The sequence below is a fragment of the Microtus pennsylvanicus genome, chromosome 6 (assembly GCF_037038515.1).
Source record: "Microtus pennsylvanicus isolate mMicPen1 chromosome 6, mMicPen1.hap1, whole genome shotgun sequence".
In the NCBI taxonomy this organism is placed as follows: Eukaryota; Metazoa; Chordata; class Mammalia; order Rodentia; family Cricetidae; genus Microtus; species Microtus pennsylvanicus.
Genome location: NC_134584.1, coordinates 60,548,143 through 60,565,142, shown reverse-complemented (window position 1 = coordinate 60,565,142; position 17,000 = coordinate 60,548,143). Strand labels below are relative to the sequence as shown.

The 17,000-nt window shown below is 38.3% G+C and overlaps 1 protein-coding gene across 2 annotated transcripts in view; it reads right to left on the bottom strand.

Moving 5' to 3' along the window:
- Xrcc4 (X-ray repair cross complementing 4) overlaps window positions 1-17,000 on the bottom strand; it is a 204,581-nt gene that overhangs the window by 172,889 nt on the left and 14,692 nt on the right. For both annotated transcript variants that reach the window (XM_075976353.1, XM_075976354.1), the window contains exon 3: window positions 2,599-2,774. In XM_075976353.1, coding sequence (XP_075832468.1) covers window positions 2,599-2,774 — 176 coding nt within the window. The remainder of the gene's footprint in view (window positions 1-2,598; window positions 2,775-17,000) is intronic.

The window sequence follows — 17,000 nt, the reverse complement described above, 5'->3', positions numbered from 1 at the left end:
AGTGAAAACTCCCAGGAATCTATGAGAGTGACCTTAGAAAGGACTCCTAGTAATGGAGAATATGAAATCTGAACTGGTCATCTTTTGTAACTAGGCAGGGCTTCCAGTATTGGGTCTGGAATGCACTAACTCATCCACAAAACATAGACCTACAATTTGTCCTGCCTGCAACTTGTGTCAATGACCAAGCCATGATGGCCAGGAACAGAAGGCTGGATGGCCCAAAGACCTAGAAGAGAATCAATCAAGACTGAAAAAAAAAAGCAATAAATGATTCCTAAAAATATTCTGCTATACTTAGAGATTGGCACCTAGCCCAACTGTCATCAGAGAGGTATTATCCAGCAATTGATGGGAGCAGAAGCAGACATTAAATGGAAGATGGGGAACCCCAGAGAAGAGTGGGAAGAAAGACTAAAGTAGTCGAGGACACCATAAGAACACGGTTCTGAGACAGCTAAGCAGGGTTCATAGGAGTTCACAGACTGAAGCGGCAATCATGGAGCCTGCATGGGTCTGTGCAAGGTTCTCTGCATATATGTTATGGTTGTGTAACTTGGTGTTCTTGTGGGCATCCTAACAGTGGGAATTGGGATGTCTCCCACTCTTTTGCCTGTTCTTGGGACTGTTGACCTCCTTACTGGGTTGCCTCACCCAGCCTTGACATGAGGCTTTGTGCCTAGTCTTATTGTAACTTGTTATGCCATATTCAGTTGATATCCATGGGAGACCTGCCCTTTCCTGAAGGAAAACAGAGGAAGAGTGGATCTGTGGGAGAGAGGAGGGAGGGATAAGAAGGTTGGAGGGAAGGAAACTGCTGTCAGGATGTACTGTATGAGAGAAGAATTTTTAAAAATTCATTTAGTTGTGATTTATTACCAAAAAAAATCTACTTAAAGAAAAGTAAGAAGATAATTATATTGTGATGATACAATGTCAAAATGACCAAGTTCTACCCCACATCAGCATGAAGTGTAGGAAGTTGAGGGAATAATCTGGCAGAGTCAGATAGTTACCTAAAGAGTCTGCACGGCCAGCTCCCAGTGCTGGCACTAGAGTGCACCTCAGCTTGCTGTTACCTATGGAGTACTTAGTGGTGAAGTTCAAACTATAGATAAATGGTGTTAACGAAGAGCTGATCATATCATATTCATTCTAGTGAGTATTAGCGTTAAATGAAAGCATACACTTTTTAAAGAATAAACGTAATTCGAACATACATACATTTAAAGAATTAGTTATAAATTCGAAGTTAATCTCATAAACACTCTGAGCCCAATCTTCCCTGAAAATCACCAAACAAATTATAGATCTAAGCATCCCCTTACTACACTGGAAATTGAAAATTCTAATACTTAGGAAAAATGTGCTTAAAAATAGGTCCTTTAAAATGAAAACAATGGTCCGGGCAGTGGTGGCACATACTTTTAACCCCAGCACTTGGGAGGCAGAGGTAGGTGCATCTCTGTGAGTTCAAGGCCAGCCTGGTCTACAAGAGCTAGTTCCAGGACACGCTCCAAAGCTACAAAGAAATCCTAACTCAGAAAAAGAAAAAAAAATATCCATATTGATAGTATTTTCCATTTTTCATTTTTTAAAAAGGGATGTAAAAACATAAATTTCATAGAAGCTTTACATAATTCCTGTATTTCAAGTTGTACAATGATCCTGAAAGCACCATTTGGCACATGAAGCTTTTGAATGATGGCAAGAAATGCCTCAAACTGTGCCTGCCAGTGGGGCAGTCTGGAAGCAAGTGCACTTGGGACTCACGAAGGTCTCTTTGCCATGGAAACAGGGATATGTGGAAACACAACAGAATTTAGTCAAGCTTTCTAAATTGAATATGTACATTCTTTCCCATTCTTCTAAGTTTAGGAGGTCATTTTGTTGGCAGCTGTCAGTTATCTGTGTCATTACGGAAACCATGACAAACTCCTTTACAATGTGTGGGTCATCCGAGTGCAGTGAACCAGACTATTTTGCCATGTGTGCAACTGTCAGCACATTTTTGCCAGCAGATGAGTTTATAAGATGGTATCACTCTGAAATCAGTTTGCAGAAACACATGGCATACTAGAAGATTCCCAAGTTTGACTGAAAAAGCTTGTCAATGTTTCAGTTGCATCTTAGCTGACCTTAGCACAGAAAGTTTTACCTCATTTAATATCCAAAAAGTTCTGTCAAGCAAACAAGGCATGAATAAACTTATCCATAAACAAACAATGAGTAAACAAGGGACAGCCATTTAAACTGCAATGTGACAGCTGAAGGCAGTTTGCTATGGACTCAACACTTCTCTGAATTCCTGATTATGCAGCTTAATCACTAGTAAAAATCAGTTCAAGCGAGGCATGAGCACACGCCTTTGATCCCAACACTAGGAGGCAGAGAAAGCAGATCTTTGTAAGTTAAGGCCAGCTGGTCTATAGACTGAATTCCAGGACAGCTAGGGCTGTTACACTGAGAAATCCTGTCTCAAAAAAACAAGAACAAAAACAAGCAAACACTAGTTAAGTGTGAAACAAAATTCACCAATAAAAACAAATGTTTTACTACTGAGACAGTAAGCGTTACTGAGCGGAACACTTTACTTACTGAGACATCTTTCAGTTCTTTCTCAATGGAGAAGTGGCAAGACTCTTTAGAAAAGATGAACCTGTATGTGTCCGCTGGTCCTGATCCTGACAGCAATGCTTTTCTCAGCTCATCGACGTATTTTTCTTTCTCCATAGCCATGTCATCAGCTTCTTGGGAAATCTCCGACTCAGAAACTATGGGAAATATTAATAAAAGTGATGAAATAAAAACTTTCTCTTAGGAAATATGTATTTAGCTGTTACTACTACTTTATCAATCTAACAGAAATTGGAAAAATAATAAAACCAAAATGTTTTCATGTGGCTTTTTAAAAATACCATTAGTGCTCTTAACCCCCCTCCTTCCTCTCCCAGTTAGGCACTCCTCTTATTTTCTCTTGGCCCTTCTAGAGCATTTGCGCCCTTAACCCTTGAGCTCTTTCTCTTCCTCTCCAACCATTACTCACCTAGCCTTTCCCAACCTCTGCAGTTATGTCAGATTACGTACTCAAATGTAAGTATGCTATGAACGTGTGTGCGCGTTATGTGTATGTGTGTGTTTAATGGACTTATGCCACAAAAATTACAATGCTCCCTGCAGGAACCATAAATTATTTAACAAATACCCCAATGCCAGGCAATGGAAGGCTTCAAGCTGTTGGTCAAGGGTTCTATAGAGCCACCAAATAATATGAGATAGTCCCATTGTCCTTAGCTACACCCCTACAACTAAAGAAAAGGATGCTATTTCTGAAGCTAACATACACTTCCAGCACAGACCTGGAGGAACTGACCCAGTAGTGACCCGGAAGCTTTCCCTCTGAGGATCAGCACTCATAGTATGAGAAAGTGCTATGCAACCCAACAACAAACAAATGTAATCAATAGTTCCAGACAAATAAACAGCCTACAAAGCAAAACAATAATTGGCCTGCCAAGGTGTCCCCAAAAGAGCAATCGTGCTATTTTATCTTGGAAATAAGCAACAGACATCTAGTGGAACTTACAGCGTACTCAATAGGAGGGAACTGACGCCTGGTACTGCAAAACCTAGCCAATTACCAGTGGCTGGAGAAGACACAGACCCTGGTGTACGACCAACCCCTGCTGTTTCCCTAAGTCATCTAGCTTCTAACTGAATGTTAAATGCCTTTCCTGATTCTCAAATGAGTATAGTTCCCAGCCCCACCCAAGAAGCTGGGTTTTGCAATAGATGGAGGCTACTGCAGAGATCCACAACTAGTAGAACTGCAGGGGATGAGCGGTCAGGGTCCTCAGCCCCAGCTGGTACATCTACAACATAACCCCTCCTCTAGGCTCAGGAAACACCATGAATGGAAGCTGGAAAGACTAAGAGAGAAAGGGCACTGGGACATCTGCTATGACAAGGTCTTCCAGACAAAATGCTTCCCTCACAAGATCCCAACAATATGGCAATCTAAATATAATTCAATAATGACCACATCAGGTGTACTCTGGGAAGAGGCAGTCTTATGTGAAGATTGATGCTTGCATTTCTCCGAGTCCCTATAGGATTTACCAGTTCTGGAGTTACTTTTAAATCTTTTCTTTTTGCTTTCTTTTATAATTAAGAGCTGAATTTTCAACCATTATCTAAAAATAAATAAGATTAGAGAGGTAAATTCAGCAACTCATTCATTCATTCTGTGCAGCTGCAAGTGCCCCTGTGGACATGTGGAAGCCACCCCACTGAGCACAGCTGCTGTCCTCCTTATCATTCTCCAGCTAATCTGAGACAGGCTCTATCAGTGAACTGGTAGCTCACCATTTAGGCTCGACTCACAGAAAACCCTCCTGTCAATCCCAGAGGACTGGAGTAGCAGATGTATTGAGCTGCACATGGGTTTTCCACATAGGTGCTAAGGCCCAGGCCTCAAATCCTCATGAGTAAACAAGAGGCCCTTTACCTGTTGAGGTAGCTTCCAGGGCTGAGGGAAGTATTCTGAAGACAGTCTCACTAACAGAAAAATACTTCCAGTTGTTTCTCTCATGCCTAGTATAGTTCTAGTGACTAAAGAAGCCTGGAAAGTCAACTTCTGTTCACTCAGGCATTAGAATTACAGTCACATATATGTCTAGTTCTGATATTCTTTTTTAAGATTTAATTTCATATGTGTGTGTATGTGTGCATGTGCATAAGCTACATTTTGCAAGTATCCATTTGACACCTGCCTCAGCCTTATGAGTGCAAGAAATACATCTGTGTGTCTATATACCCAGCTTTCAATATGTTGTTCTTGTTCAAATTTTGAAGTTAAGACACAATTACATTATGCACTCCCTTCCCTCTCCTCCTTCCAACAGCTCCCATATAAACCCTTTCTCTCACTCAAACTCATAGCCTCACTTTCTTTAATTGCGTGCGTGCTCTTTCTTTCTCCTAAATATATAAATACAAGTTCCTCAGTCTGTATGATGTTATTTGCATGCAAATGACTTTAGGGCTGGCTACTTGGGATTAGTAATCAAATGTGGTGATCTTCCTGGGGAAGATACTTCTTCAGCTCTGAGGATTCCATAGTTGCCTGTATTTCTTTGTCTAGTATTGAGAGCCAATGATACGTGTTATGTTTAATATAATTACATGGAATCTTAGAGAGAAAAATTAAAACCATGCAGCAAAACATACTAAGTTAAAAATATTCTAAGGAATGTCTCAACAAATGATGCTTAGGAAGCCAAACATTCACAGGTAGAAATATGAAACTAGATTTCTCTCCCTCACACCCAACAACAATATATTCAAAATGGAACAGAAACCCTGAAACTGCTAGAGGAATGCAAAAGGAAAGCACTTCAAGTATAGATTTAAACAACAGGGTTCCAGGAGTTCAAGACACAGCGGGAAAACTGTGAGGGAAGTACAGAAAACTACAGAGATCTACAAAGAAAAGGAATGTTCAGAAATACTGAAAAATGAGAGATAAGTTTACAAGCAAGTTTCCATGAGATATCATGGAAAATTAGTATCCTAAAATATAATGAACTAAGAAAATTCAACGCTGAAATAATGGCCTAATCAATGTGCAAACAAACCAGATAGTATTCACGTAAACTAATGAGAGAAAATTCTCAATATCCTTATTCATAAGATTAATTAAAGAATAAAAACTACCATTAATTTCTACCACAGTGTCTGAATGGCTATCATTAAGAAAACAAAAAACAATAAAGTTGAGGATGCAGCAAACAGAAGGTGTCCATGGTAGTCTGCCCTGCCCTTGGACGCATATGCTGAGCACTAACTGGAGAAAATTATGGACAATAATAATAATCATAAAGGCCAAAAGAGGAGAGGGAGGTGGGCTAAAGATCATCATGCAAATTTGGACAGAGGTAGCTGGGAAAAAAATATGAACAAAATACATTTAAAAGGTATGAAAATTTCAAAGCATTGATTAAAATATAAAAAGAGAACATTTATAATTGTTGGAAGGAGAAGCTTCCCCCAAATCTCCAAACAGAGTAGAGCATCCTAAAGCACTCTTAAGTAAATACCAAACACAGTCAGTATAAAATAAGGATACCATCATATCCCATAGTTATTATTCACAATAGGTTTGTGCCTAGTCTCATTGTGTCTTGTTATGCCACGTTTGGTGAATATACCCGGAAGGCCTGCTCTTTTCTGAAGGAAAACAGAGGAGGAGTAGATGTGGAGAGGCACTGAGATGAGGAGTGGATAGAGGGGAAACCGTGGTTAGGATGTGTTGAAAACAATAAAAAAAGGGGGGGGAAGGAAGAAGGGAGAGAAGGAGGGGGTAGGGAGGGAAGGAAGAATGGAGGAAGGAAGGGAGGGAGGGAGGGAGGGAGGGGGGAGGGAGGGAGGGAGGGAGGGAGGGAAGGAAGGAAGGAAGGAAGGAAGGAAGGAAGGAAGGAAGGAAGGAAGGAAGGAAATAAAGAAATAAAAAGAGTTGGCCTCATTTCCAAGAGTAATTGGACAACACAAACTGGACTATATGGTTTATAAAGAGAGAGAAATGAAAAATAACACAACATTGGATGAGTAAGGAGATCAAGGTAGTTTGACAGAAGTTGGAGAAAAGGCATGAATATGTTCAAAAAGTATTGTATAAAATTCTCAAAGAATTAATTAAAATGTTGTCTAAAACTAATAAATAAGTAAACAAATCTTTAAAATTTAGAAAAACTTAACTCCATGTTTCTATGTAACCATAATAAAAATAAAGTTCAAAATCAATGAAAAATGAATCCTAGTAATTAGAGACTCTTAAGTTTAACAATTCATTACTGAATGACAAATGGGTCAAACATGAAATCTTGAAATTTTAAAAGTGCCAAGAATTACAATACAACGAAAGTACAAAACAAGAAAGCCTCTGGGACACAGTGAAAGTAGTCATATGAGGGAAACTGATAGCTCTCAATTCCCACATTTAAAATCAGCAAATACATATAAATGACTTGACACAACAGAAGAATTAAGAAAAACAAAACAAAACAATCCAAGTCCAGTATATAAGAAGAAACAAAAAGCAAAGCTTTAATTAATGAAATAGAAACAAAGAATACAATACAAAAAAAATGCAAATAATCGGAAGAATTGTTCCTTTAAGAAAATCAAGACCAAAAGACCCTTGGTCCAAGAAACCAAACAAAAAAGAGATAATGCAAATTAACAGAATCAGAAGTAGACTAAGAAACATGGCAATAGATACCAAAGAAATTCAGAAGGTCATAAGGGATTATTTTACAAACCATACTCTATTAAGTTATTAAAATTTAGAAGTGAATAATTTTATATTCATCCAAACTACCAAAGTTAAAACCAACGAGAGGTAAACAACTTAAACAAACCCATAGCAAATAAGGAGATTGAATAAAATAAGCCCAGGCCTAGAATTCCATTCAACTTTCAAAGAAGATCTGTAAGCAATATTTCATAACTTATTCAAAAGTATCAAAAGGAAAAGAAACACATCTAAACACCTTTTATAAAGTCCATATTACTCTACTACCAAAACCAGGCAAAATATGAGAAATAAAGAAAATTACAGGACAGTATTGATGACAACTATTATTCTAGGCCCTGTTCTATTGTTGTTAACAGACACCATGATTTTAAATGTGGGAATTCAGAGTTATCAGTTTCCCTCATATGACTACTTTCACTGTGTCCCAGAGGCTTTCTTGTTTTGTACTTTCATTGTATTATAATTCTTGGCACTTTTAATATATATTTAATTAGGGGCTTACTTACATTTATTCCACTATGACCATGGAGAAGAGCGTAGCAGCATACATAACACTGCAGCAGTAACTGAGATATATCCTGATACTCAGGACGAGAGAGAGAGAGAGAGAGAGAGAGAGAGAGAGAGAGAGAGAGAGAGAGAGAGAGAGCGCATGAATACTCCCATGGGCTTTGACACCTCAAAGCCCACTCCCAGTGACATATTTCCTCCTATCAAAGAGTTCCACTCCTATCAGAGAATTCCACTCCCTGGTATCTAAGCACTCAAATATATGAGCCTATGGGGGCCACTCATTCAAACTACAATTCATAGATGTAAAGATCATCAATAAAATACTTATACAGTGAATACAGACATTATGTCATGAGATAAGCAATCACAATTAGCAAGGCTTAATTTATCCTGAGATACAGTGATGGCTCAGTATATTCAATATATGTAATAAATCATATGTAAATAGGTATGGCCCCCATAGAGTAATGTATTTGAATGCTTGGCCATTATGGAGTGGCACTATTGGGAGATGTGGCCTTGGAGTAGGTGTGGCCTTTTAGAAGGAAGTGGGCGTGTGGGGGGGCAGGCTTTGAGGTCTCATATGCTCAAGCTATGCCACTGTGGCACACAATCACATTCTGCTGTTTGTGGATCAAAATGTAGAACTCCCAGCTCATTCTCCTGAACCATTTGTGTCTGCATACTGCCATGCTTTCTACCATGGTGATAATGGACTAAACCTATGAAATTGTAGACCAGCCGCAATTAAATGTTTTCCTTTATAAGAGTTGCCATGATCATGGTGTCTCTTTACAGCAATAGAAAACATAGCTAAGATATCATATAAATATGTTTAAAGACAAAAATCAGAAAAAGCCTTTGACAAAAAAGCCAAAGTGACCTAATGTTTAAAGTTGTAAAGAAAATAAACCTGGAGGAAACATTTCTCACATAATAAAAACTATATAACTGGCCAAAATCATCCCAAGTAGAGAAAAACTCAAAGTAATACCAGTAAAACCAGAGGGAAGAAACAGTGCTATCTTTGATAATGTATATAATCCTGTCAAAATATTATTCATAAAAATTAAAAAGTCAAAAGCCAGGATAAAAACTGATTGATCAGAAAGCAGCAGAGATACAAGCAGTGACCTCCTCTCACTCCCTTCTCTGATCCAAACAGCTAATTATGTAATTACACATTTATCAAAAGTTATGGCTATTATGGGAATACCTGTACAAATTGAGACTGACAATGTTCCAGCATGTCTCTAGTAAAATGAAACCGTTTTTTACATATTACAACATAAAGCATATTATGAGTATACCACACAATCCTACATGACAAAGAGTTATAGAATGATATAATAGCATTTTAAAAGATAGCCTTAATAAACATAAAGTGGTGATAAATTACACAATGATAAATCAAACAATGCTTTATTAACTTTAATTTTTAAATGATAATGAGAAAGGAAATATAGCTCTGGAGAGACATTAGAGAATAAAAAAAAACTGCTGAATTAAATCAGTCTGTATACTTTAAAGATGTGTTGATCTCAGAATGGAAACCAGAATATGTGTTACGTTAAGGAAGATGTTTTGCTTTTGTTTCCAGGGGGAGAAAAAGCTATGAATATCATCAAGATAGATAAAGATTAGACACAAATAAGAGAAACCTCTTGATTTGGAAAGACAATACACTATCAAAAAAGTGTTGGCCATTCAATTTAAACTAACTTAAAAGACTAACAAATGTCTTTCATTTGATCAGATATAACCTGTTAAAAAGGAGAACTTATCAAAGTTAAGGTTGAGATGGTGTTGATGGTGTTTTGTTTTTGTCTTTCCAAGAGAATAAAAACATCTAACTAAGGAATCTGAAGACCGCTGGACAAATGAGAAAGACAAATCATCAGAAGAAAATGTTCCCAAAATAAGAATAAACTGGCCTAATGACATGGCACACCTCAAACAGCATAAAATTTCATTAATCTTTCCAAATGTTTGTTTCTGCTCTTGTCAACAGACATATAAGTCAAGTCTTTTTATAGAACCAATTCTATTGAAATTTAAAGCTGGCTTTGGAGCTAGAATGTGGCTCTCTCCTTCTCTATATCCAAGCATGCTTAAGAAAAATCCAAACTCTCTGTCTCATGTCAGAAGAGTCACTTGATATGAAACAGAAAAAAAAAACTAAGGGATTATTTCACTGCCACAAATATCATAATCCTTTGGTTTTATTTTGACTCTTTAAAATTCTTCTTAAGGCCTAAATATCTCAATATTTATAAGATTATTATATATATTTAAACTTTCTGTCACGATATTTATGATTACATAGAGTGGTAACTAATTCATCTACCTTCCTGTATGTGATTTCAGGCTTGAGTCTAAAGCAGGTAATTAAAAACTAAGTTTATGTTCTTTATATGTATTTAACAAATTGTGGTCCTTTGACCTCTCAAAGATCTGCTACGTATTACATCTAAAATGTTTAAGTTTTCTGTAGTGAACCATGACCATTCCATGTACTGACCTTTGAGATCTCTAAGCAGATGATGGGGCCCTATAATGACAATTCAACCTGGATTTTAGTAATGTCACTAGGCAGACAAACACACCCAAAGATAGCTTTGAGCTACAAACTGCACAAGACAACTTCAAAGCAGTTAACTAAGATGGTCCAGACTACTCCAAACAAGACTTCAGATATAAGCCATGAACATTCTCATCACACTGAAATGGATAACAGCTAGCTCTTCCAGGTCAAGATCATTATGTAAATTTTCTCACTTAAAGATGCCATTGTTCCAAAACAGGAGAAAGTAATCTAAGAACATGATGCTCACATTCCCAAGAGCTGTGGTGGGTGGTTTCTGGTTGTTTGGTGGTTCGGTGGATGTTTGTTTTGTTATTGTTTAGTTGGGGTAGTTGCAAGTCGTTATTGGTCATGATCAAGGAAACTAAGCAAATAAGATTAGATTCGTGGATCTCATTCTTTAAAGAAAAATGAGGGCATAAAGAAATGATAGATAAAAGGGTAGATTATTGAATCTACGTTTAATCTAAAAAAGCAACTACTAGTGTTAAATATTTTACATTACTATGAATTTTTGTATATGATATAAACTTAAGGTTATTTGTACTATACTGAATGTATGTTTCTATGCCAGTTTAAAGCACTATAGCTATGCAGTTCATTTAACAATATAATATAAACTTCTAGTCCTTGAAAATCATTTTTAAAAACTATTTAAGATGATTAAGAAATACAGGTTAGTAGCGGATCATCTAACAATCAAATTTGTGGCCATGTTAGAATGCTTTCAAGGTCAAACAGAGATATATTTTTAGATAGATAGGTGGTCTTCAAACACGTCAAAGACCTACAGAAAATGACATTTAAGAAGTTTTAACAACATACAGCTTTTCATGACAACATACAGCTTTTTCATGTCTGCTACTGGCAGGACCAATTTATTTCAAAAAGGTATGACAGGCATTGAAGAACCTCCATATAGAGTTTGATTTCATTGTGGATAAAAGGTAGCCACTGAGCAAGAAACTAACTGCTTCTGCCTCAACTGATGACAATGGGCTGTCAAATTTGAACAAGCAGGACACAAAAGAAGGTAGATGCCAAACTTTGCCAAGACAAGGTAGGACAGTCCTTCAAAATCACTGCTTCACAGAAAAGTCTGTCAGATAGTCTAGGCCTGTAGGAGAAAGATAGGGGAAACCTGGGTGACTCTTCAGGTAGCCAGATGCCTCTGCTATTTCTATAATTTTGGAAGATGTTTAGGCTACAAATCCTGTTCACTAAGGTAATGTTATATCATTCTCATGTCTCTGATGGCATTGAGGATGAGATGTTATAGTTAGTTTTACCAAATTCAAAAAAGAAACAAACAAAAGAGGTGTAGAGTGTATAAAGTTGAGAGACCTAAAAGCTTAACATTTATCTAAGAAAATATTTTAAGGAACGCAACGCGGCCGGACCACCGGGCGGCGGAACGCGGCCGGACCACCGGGCGGCGGAACGCGGCCGGACCACCGGGCGGCGGAACGCGGCCGGACCACCGGGCGGCGGAACGCGGCCGGAGGACGCCCAGTGCAGCCGGCGGGGACCCACTGGGACCAGAGCGGCAGCAGAGGACACAGGCTGCTGGCGGCGGGAACCGTCCCAGCAGGAGAAGCAGGCTGCAGGGACCGCGCGCAACACCAAGAACAGATCGCCCCACTACAATTAAACCAAAGAGGTAGGCCTTCGGTTGGGGAGGTCCCTGGCAAAGGAGGAGCCGGGTCCTATTCCTGAAGACCTTTCTGAGGGGTGAGAGGGATCTTGGCCCCCGGCAGGATCCAGGAAACAGAGCAAGGGCATTTTGTAAGAGGAGCCCCTGGCCAGCAGGGGAACCTGAACCAGTTTTAAAAGACCCCTTAGATAGCATCGATAGGAGGAGATGGGCAGGCGCCAAGGAAAGAATTCACCCAATAATCTGAAAAACAACATGAAAACACCAGAACCCAACGATCTTACAACAGAAGGTCTCCAACACCATAACACAGAAGAAGTGGAAGAAATTGACTTTATGAAAGCCGTAGAGTCCCTTAAACAACATGTGAAAAATGCCCTTATAGAAATGGATGAGAAGTATAACCAAAAATTTGAAGAAATGAGTAAATACGTACATAATACCCTGGGAAACCAAGAAAGAACGATCAAACAGGTAATGGAAACAGTTCAAGAATTGAAAACTGAAATGGAAGCAAGGAAGAAAACACAAACTGAGGCCCAGCTGGATATGGAAAATCTAGGTCAACGAGCAGAGCCTACAGAAACAAGCATAATCAATAGAATACAAGAAATAGAAGAGAGAATCTCAGATTCTGAGGACAACATAGAGAAAATAAACGCTCTGATCAAAGAAAACTGCAAAGCCAACAAATTCTCATCACAAAACATTCAGGAAATATGGGACACAATAAAAAGACCAAATCTAAGAATAATAGGAATAGAAGAAGGAGAAGAGTCACAGCTCAAAGGCCCAGAAAATATTTTGAACAAAATTATGGAAGAAAACTTTCCCAACATAAAGAAAGATATTCCTTTGAATATTCAAGAAGCATACAGAACACCAAACAGACTGGATCAAAGGAAAACATCCCCTCGCCATATAATAATCAAAACACAAAATATACAGGTTAAAGAAAGAATACTAAGAGCTGCAAAGGAAAAAGGCCAAGTAACTTATAAAGGTAAACCGATCAGACTTACACCTGATTTCTCTATGGAAACAATGAAAGCCAGAAGGTCCTGGATAGAAGTACTGCAGAAGCTAAGAGACCATGGATGCAAGCCCAGACTACTATACCCAGCCAAGCTTTCATTCACTATAAATGGAGAAATCAAGACATTCCAGGATAAAAACAAATTTAAACAATACGTAGCCACGAATCCAGCCCTACAGAAAGTAATAGAAGGAAAATTGCAACCCAAGGAATCCAACATTGCCAACACTGCTTACAATAACTCAGGCATCTAGCGACCCTTCACTAGCACAACTCAAAGAAGGGAGACACACAAATTCTACTTCCAAAAACAATAAGAATATCTGGCGTAAACAACCACTGGTCATTAATATCACTTAATATTAATGGTCTCAATTCACCAATAAAAAGGCACAGGCTAAGAGACTGGATACGAAAACAGGATCCAACATTCTGCTGTTTGCAAGAAACACATCTCAACCACAAAGACAGGCATCTACTCAGAGTAAAGGGCTGGGAAAAGATCTTTCAAGCAAATGGTCCTAAGAAAAAAGCAGGTGTGGCCATATTAATTTCTAAAAAAACTGACTTCAAACTAAAATCAATCCGAAGAGATCGAGATGGACACTTTATACTCATAACAGGAACAATTTGTCAGGATGAAGTCTCAATCCTGAATATTTACGCCCCTAATATAAAAGCACCCACGTATGTAAAAGAAATATTACTAAAACTCAAGGCAGACATCAAACCACACACACTAGTAGTAGGAGACTTCAATACACCTCTCTCAGCAATGGACAGGTCAATCAGACAGAAACCTAATAGAGAAGTAAGAGAACTACTGGAGGTAATGAAGCAAATGGACTTAACAGACATCTATAGAACATTCCACCCAAATAGGAAAGAATATACCTTCTTCTCTGCAGCCCATGGAACCTTCTCGAAAATTGACCACATACTCGGAAACAAAGGAAACCTCCACAGATACAAAAAAATATCAGTGTCCACCTGTGTCTTATCAGATCACCACGGATTAAAGTTAGAATTCAACAACAATCCTACCTCCAGAAAGCCGACAAACTCATGGAAACTGAACAGTCAACTACTGAACCACACCTGGGTCAAGGAAGAAATCAAGAAAGAAATTAAAGTCTTCCTTGAATTTAATGAAAATAAAGGGACAACATACTCAAACCTATGGGACACCATGAAAGCAGTGCTAAGAGGAAAGTTCATAGCACTAAGTGCCCACTTAAAGAAAACAGAGAAAGCATACATCGGAGACTTAACAGCACACCTGAAAGCTTTAGAAAAAAAAGAAGCAGATGCGCCCAGGAGGAGTAGAAGACTGGAAATAATCAAACTGAGGGCGGAAATCAACAAAATAGAAACGCAGAAAACAGTCCAAAGAATCAATGAAACAAAAAGTTGGTTCTTGGAGAAAATCAACAAGATCGACAAACCCCTATCCAAACTAATTAAACGACAGAGAGAGAACACGCAAATAAATAAGATCAGAAATGAAAAGGGGGACATAACCACAGACACAGAGGAAATTCAGAGACTCATTAGATCTTACTACAAAAGCCTGTATGCCACAAAACTAGAAAATACAAAAGAAATGGACATTTTTTTAGATAAGTACCACATACCAAAGCTAAACCAAGACCAGGTGAACGATCTAAATAGACCTGTTAGTCGCGAAGAGCTAGAAACCGTTATCAAAAATCTACCTTCCAAAAAAAGCCCAGGACCAGATGGTTTCAATGCAGAATTCTACCAGAACTTCCAAGAAGAGCTAATACCTATACTCCTTAATGTATTTCACAATATAGAAACAGAAGAGTCATTGCCAAATTCCTTTTATGAAGCTACAGTTACCCTGATACCAAAACCACACAAAGACCCAACCAAGAAAGAAAATTACAGGCCGATCTCACTCATGAATATCGATGCAAAAATTCTCAATAAAATACTGGCAAACCGAATCCAAGAACACATTAGAAAAATTATCCATTATGATCAAGTAGGCTTCATCCCAGAGATGCAGGGCTGGTTCAACATACGAAAATCTATCAATGTAATCCACCATATAAATAAACTGAAAGAAAAAAACCATATGATCATTTCATTAGATGCTGAAAAAGCATTTGACAAAATTCAACACCCCTTTATGATAAAAGTCTTGGAGAGATTAGGGATACAAGGATCATACCTAAATATAATAAAAGCTATTTACAGCAAGCCGTCAGCTAACATTAAATTAAATGGAGAAAAACTCAAAGCCATCCCACTAAAATCAGGAACACGACAAGGCTGTCCACTCTCTCCATACCTCTTCAATATAGTGCTTGAAGTTCTAGCAATAGCAATAAGACAACATAAAGGGATCAAGGGGATTCGTATCGGAAAAGAAGAAGTTAAGCTCTCGTTATTTGCAGATGATATGATAGTATACATAAGCGACCCCAAAAACTCTACCAAAGAACTCCTACAGCTGATAAACACCTTTAGTAATGTGGCAGGATACAAGATCAACTCCAAAAAATCAGTGGCCTTCCTATACACTAAGGATAAGGAAACAGAGAGGGAAATTAGAGAAGCATCACCTTTCACGATAGTCACAAATAGCATAAAATATCTTGGGGTAACTCTGACCAAGGATGTGAAAGATCTATTTGACAAGAACTTTAAGTCTTTGAAGAAAGAAATTGAAGAGGACACCAGAAAATGGAAAGATCTTCCTTGCTCCTGGATTGGGAGGATCAACATAGTAAAAATGGCAATTCTACCAAAAGCAATCTATAGATTCAATGCAATCCCCATCAAAATCCCATCAAAATTCTTCACAGATCTGGAGAAGACAATAATCAACTTTATATGGAAAAACAAAAAACCCAGGATAGCCAAAACAATCTTATACAACAAAGGATCGTCTGGAGGCATTACCATCCCTGACTTCAAACTCTACTACAGAGCTACAGTATTGAAAACAGCTTGGTATTGGCATAAAAACAGAGAAGTCGACCAATGGAATCGAATAGAAGACCCGGACATTAACCCACAAACCTATGAACACCTGATTTTCGATAAAGGAGCTAAAAGTATACAATGGAAAAAAGAGAGCATCTTCAACAAATTGTGCTGGCAAAACTGGATGTCAACCTGTAGAAGAATGAAAATAGATCCATATCTATCACCATGCACAAAACTCAAGTCCAAATGGATTAAAGACCTCAATATCAGTATGAACACAGTAAACCTGATAGAAGAGAAAGTGGGAAGTACTCTACAACACATGGGCACAGGAGACCACTTCTTACGTATAACCCCAGCAGCACAGACATTAAGGACCTCATTGAATAAATGGGACCTCCTGAGATTGAGAAGCTTCTGTAAAGCAAAGGACACTGTCACTAAGACACAGAGGCAACCCACCAACTGGGAGAAGATCTTCACCAACCCCGCAACTGACAAAGGTCTGATCTCCAAAATATATAAAGAACTCAGGAAACTAGACCGTAAAAGGCTAATCAACCCAATTATAAAATGGGGCATTGAGCTGAACAGAGAATTCTCAACAGAAGAACTTCAAATGGCCAAAAGACACTTAAGGTCATGCTCAACTTCCTTAGCGATCAGGGAAATGCAAATCAAGACAACTTTAAGATACCATCTTACACCTGTCAGAATGGCTAAAATCAAAAATACCAATGATAGCCTTTGTTGGAGAGGTTGTGGAGAAAGGGGTACACTCATCCATTGCTGGTGGGAATGCAAACTTGTGCAACCACTTTGGAAGGCAGTATGGCGGTTTCTCAGGAAATTCGGGATCAACTTACCCCTGGACCCAGCAATACCACTCTTGGGAATATACCCAAGAGAGGCCTTATCATACAACAAAAGTATATGCTCT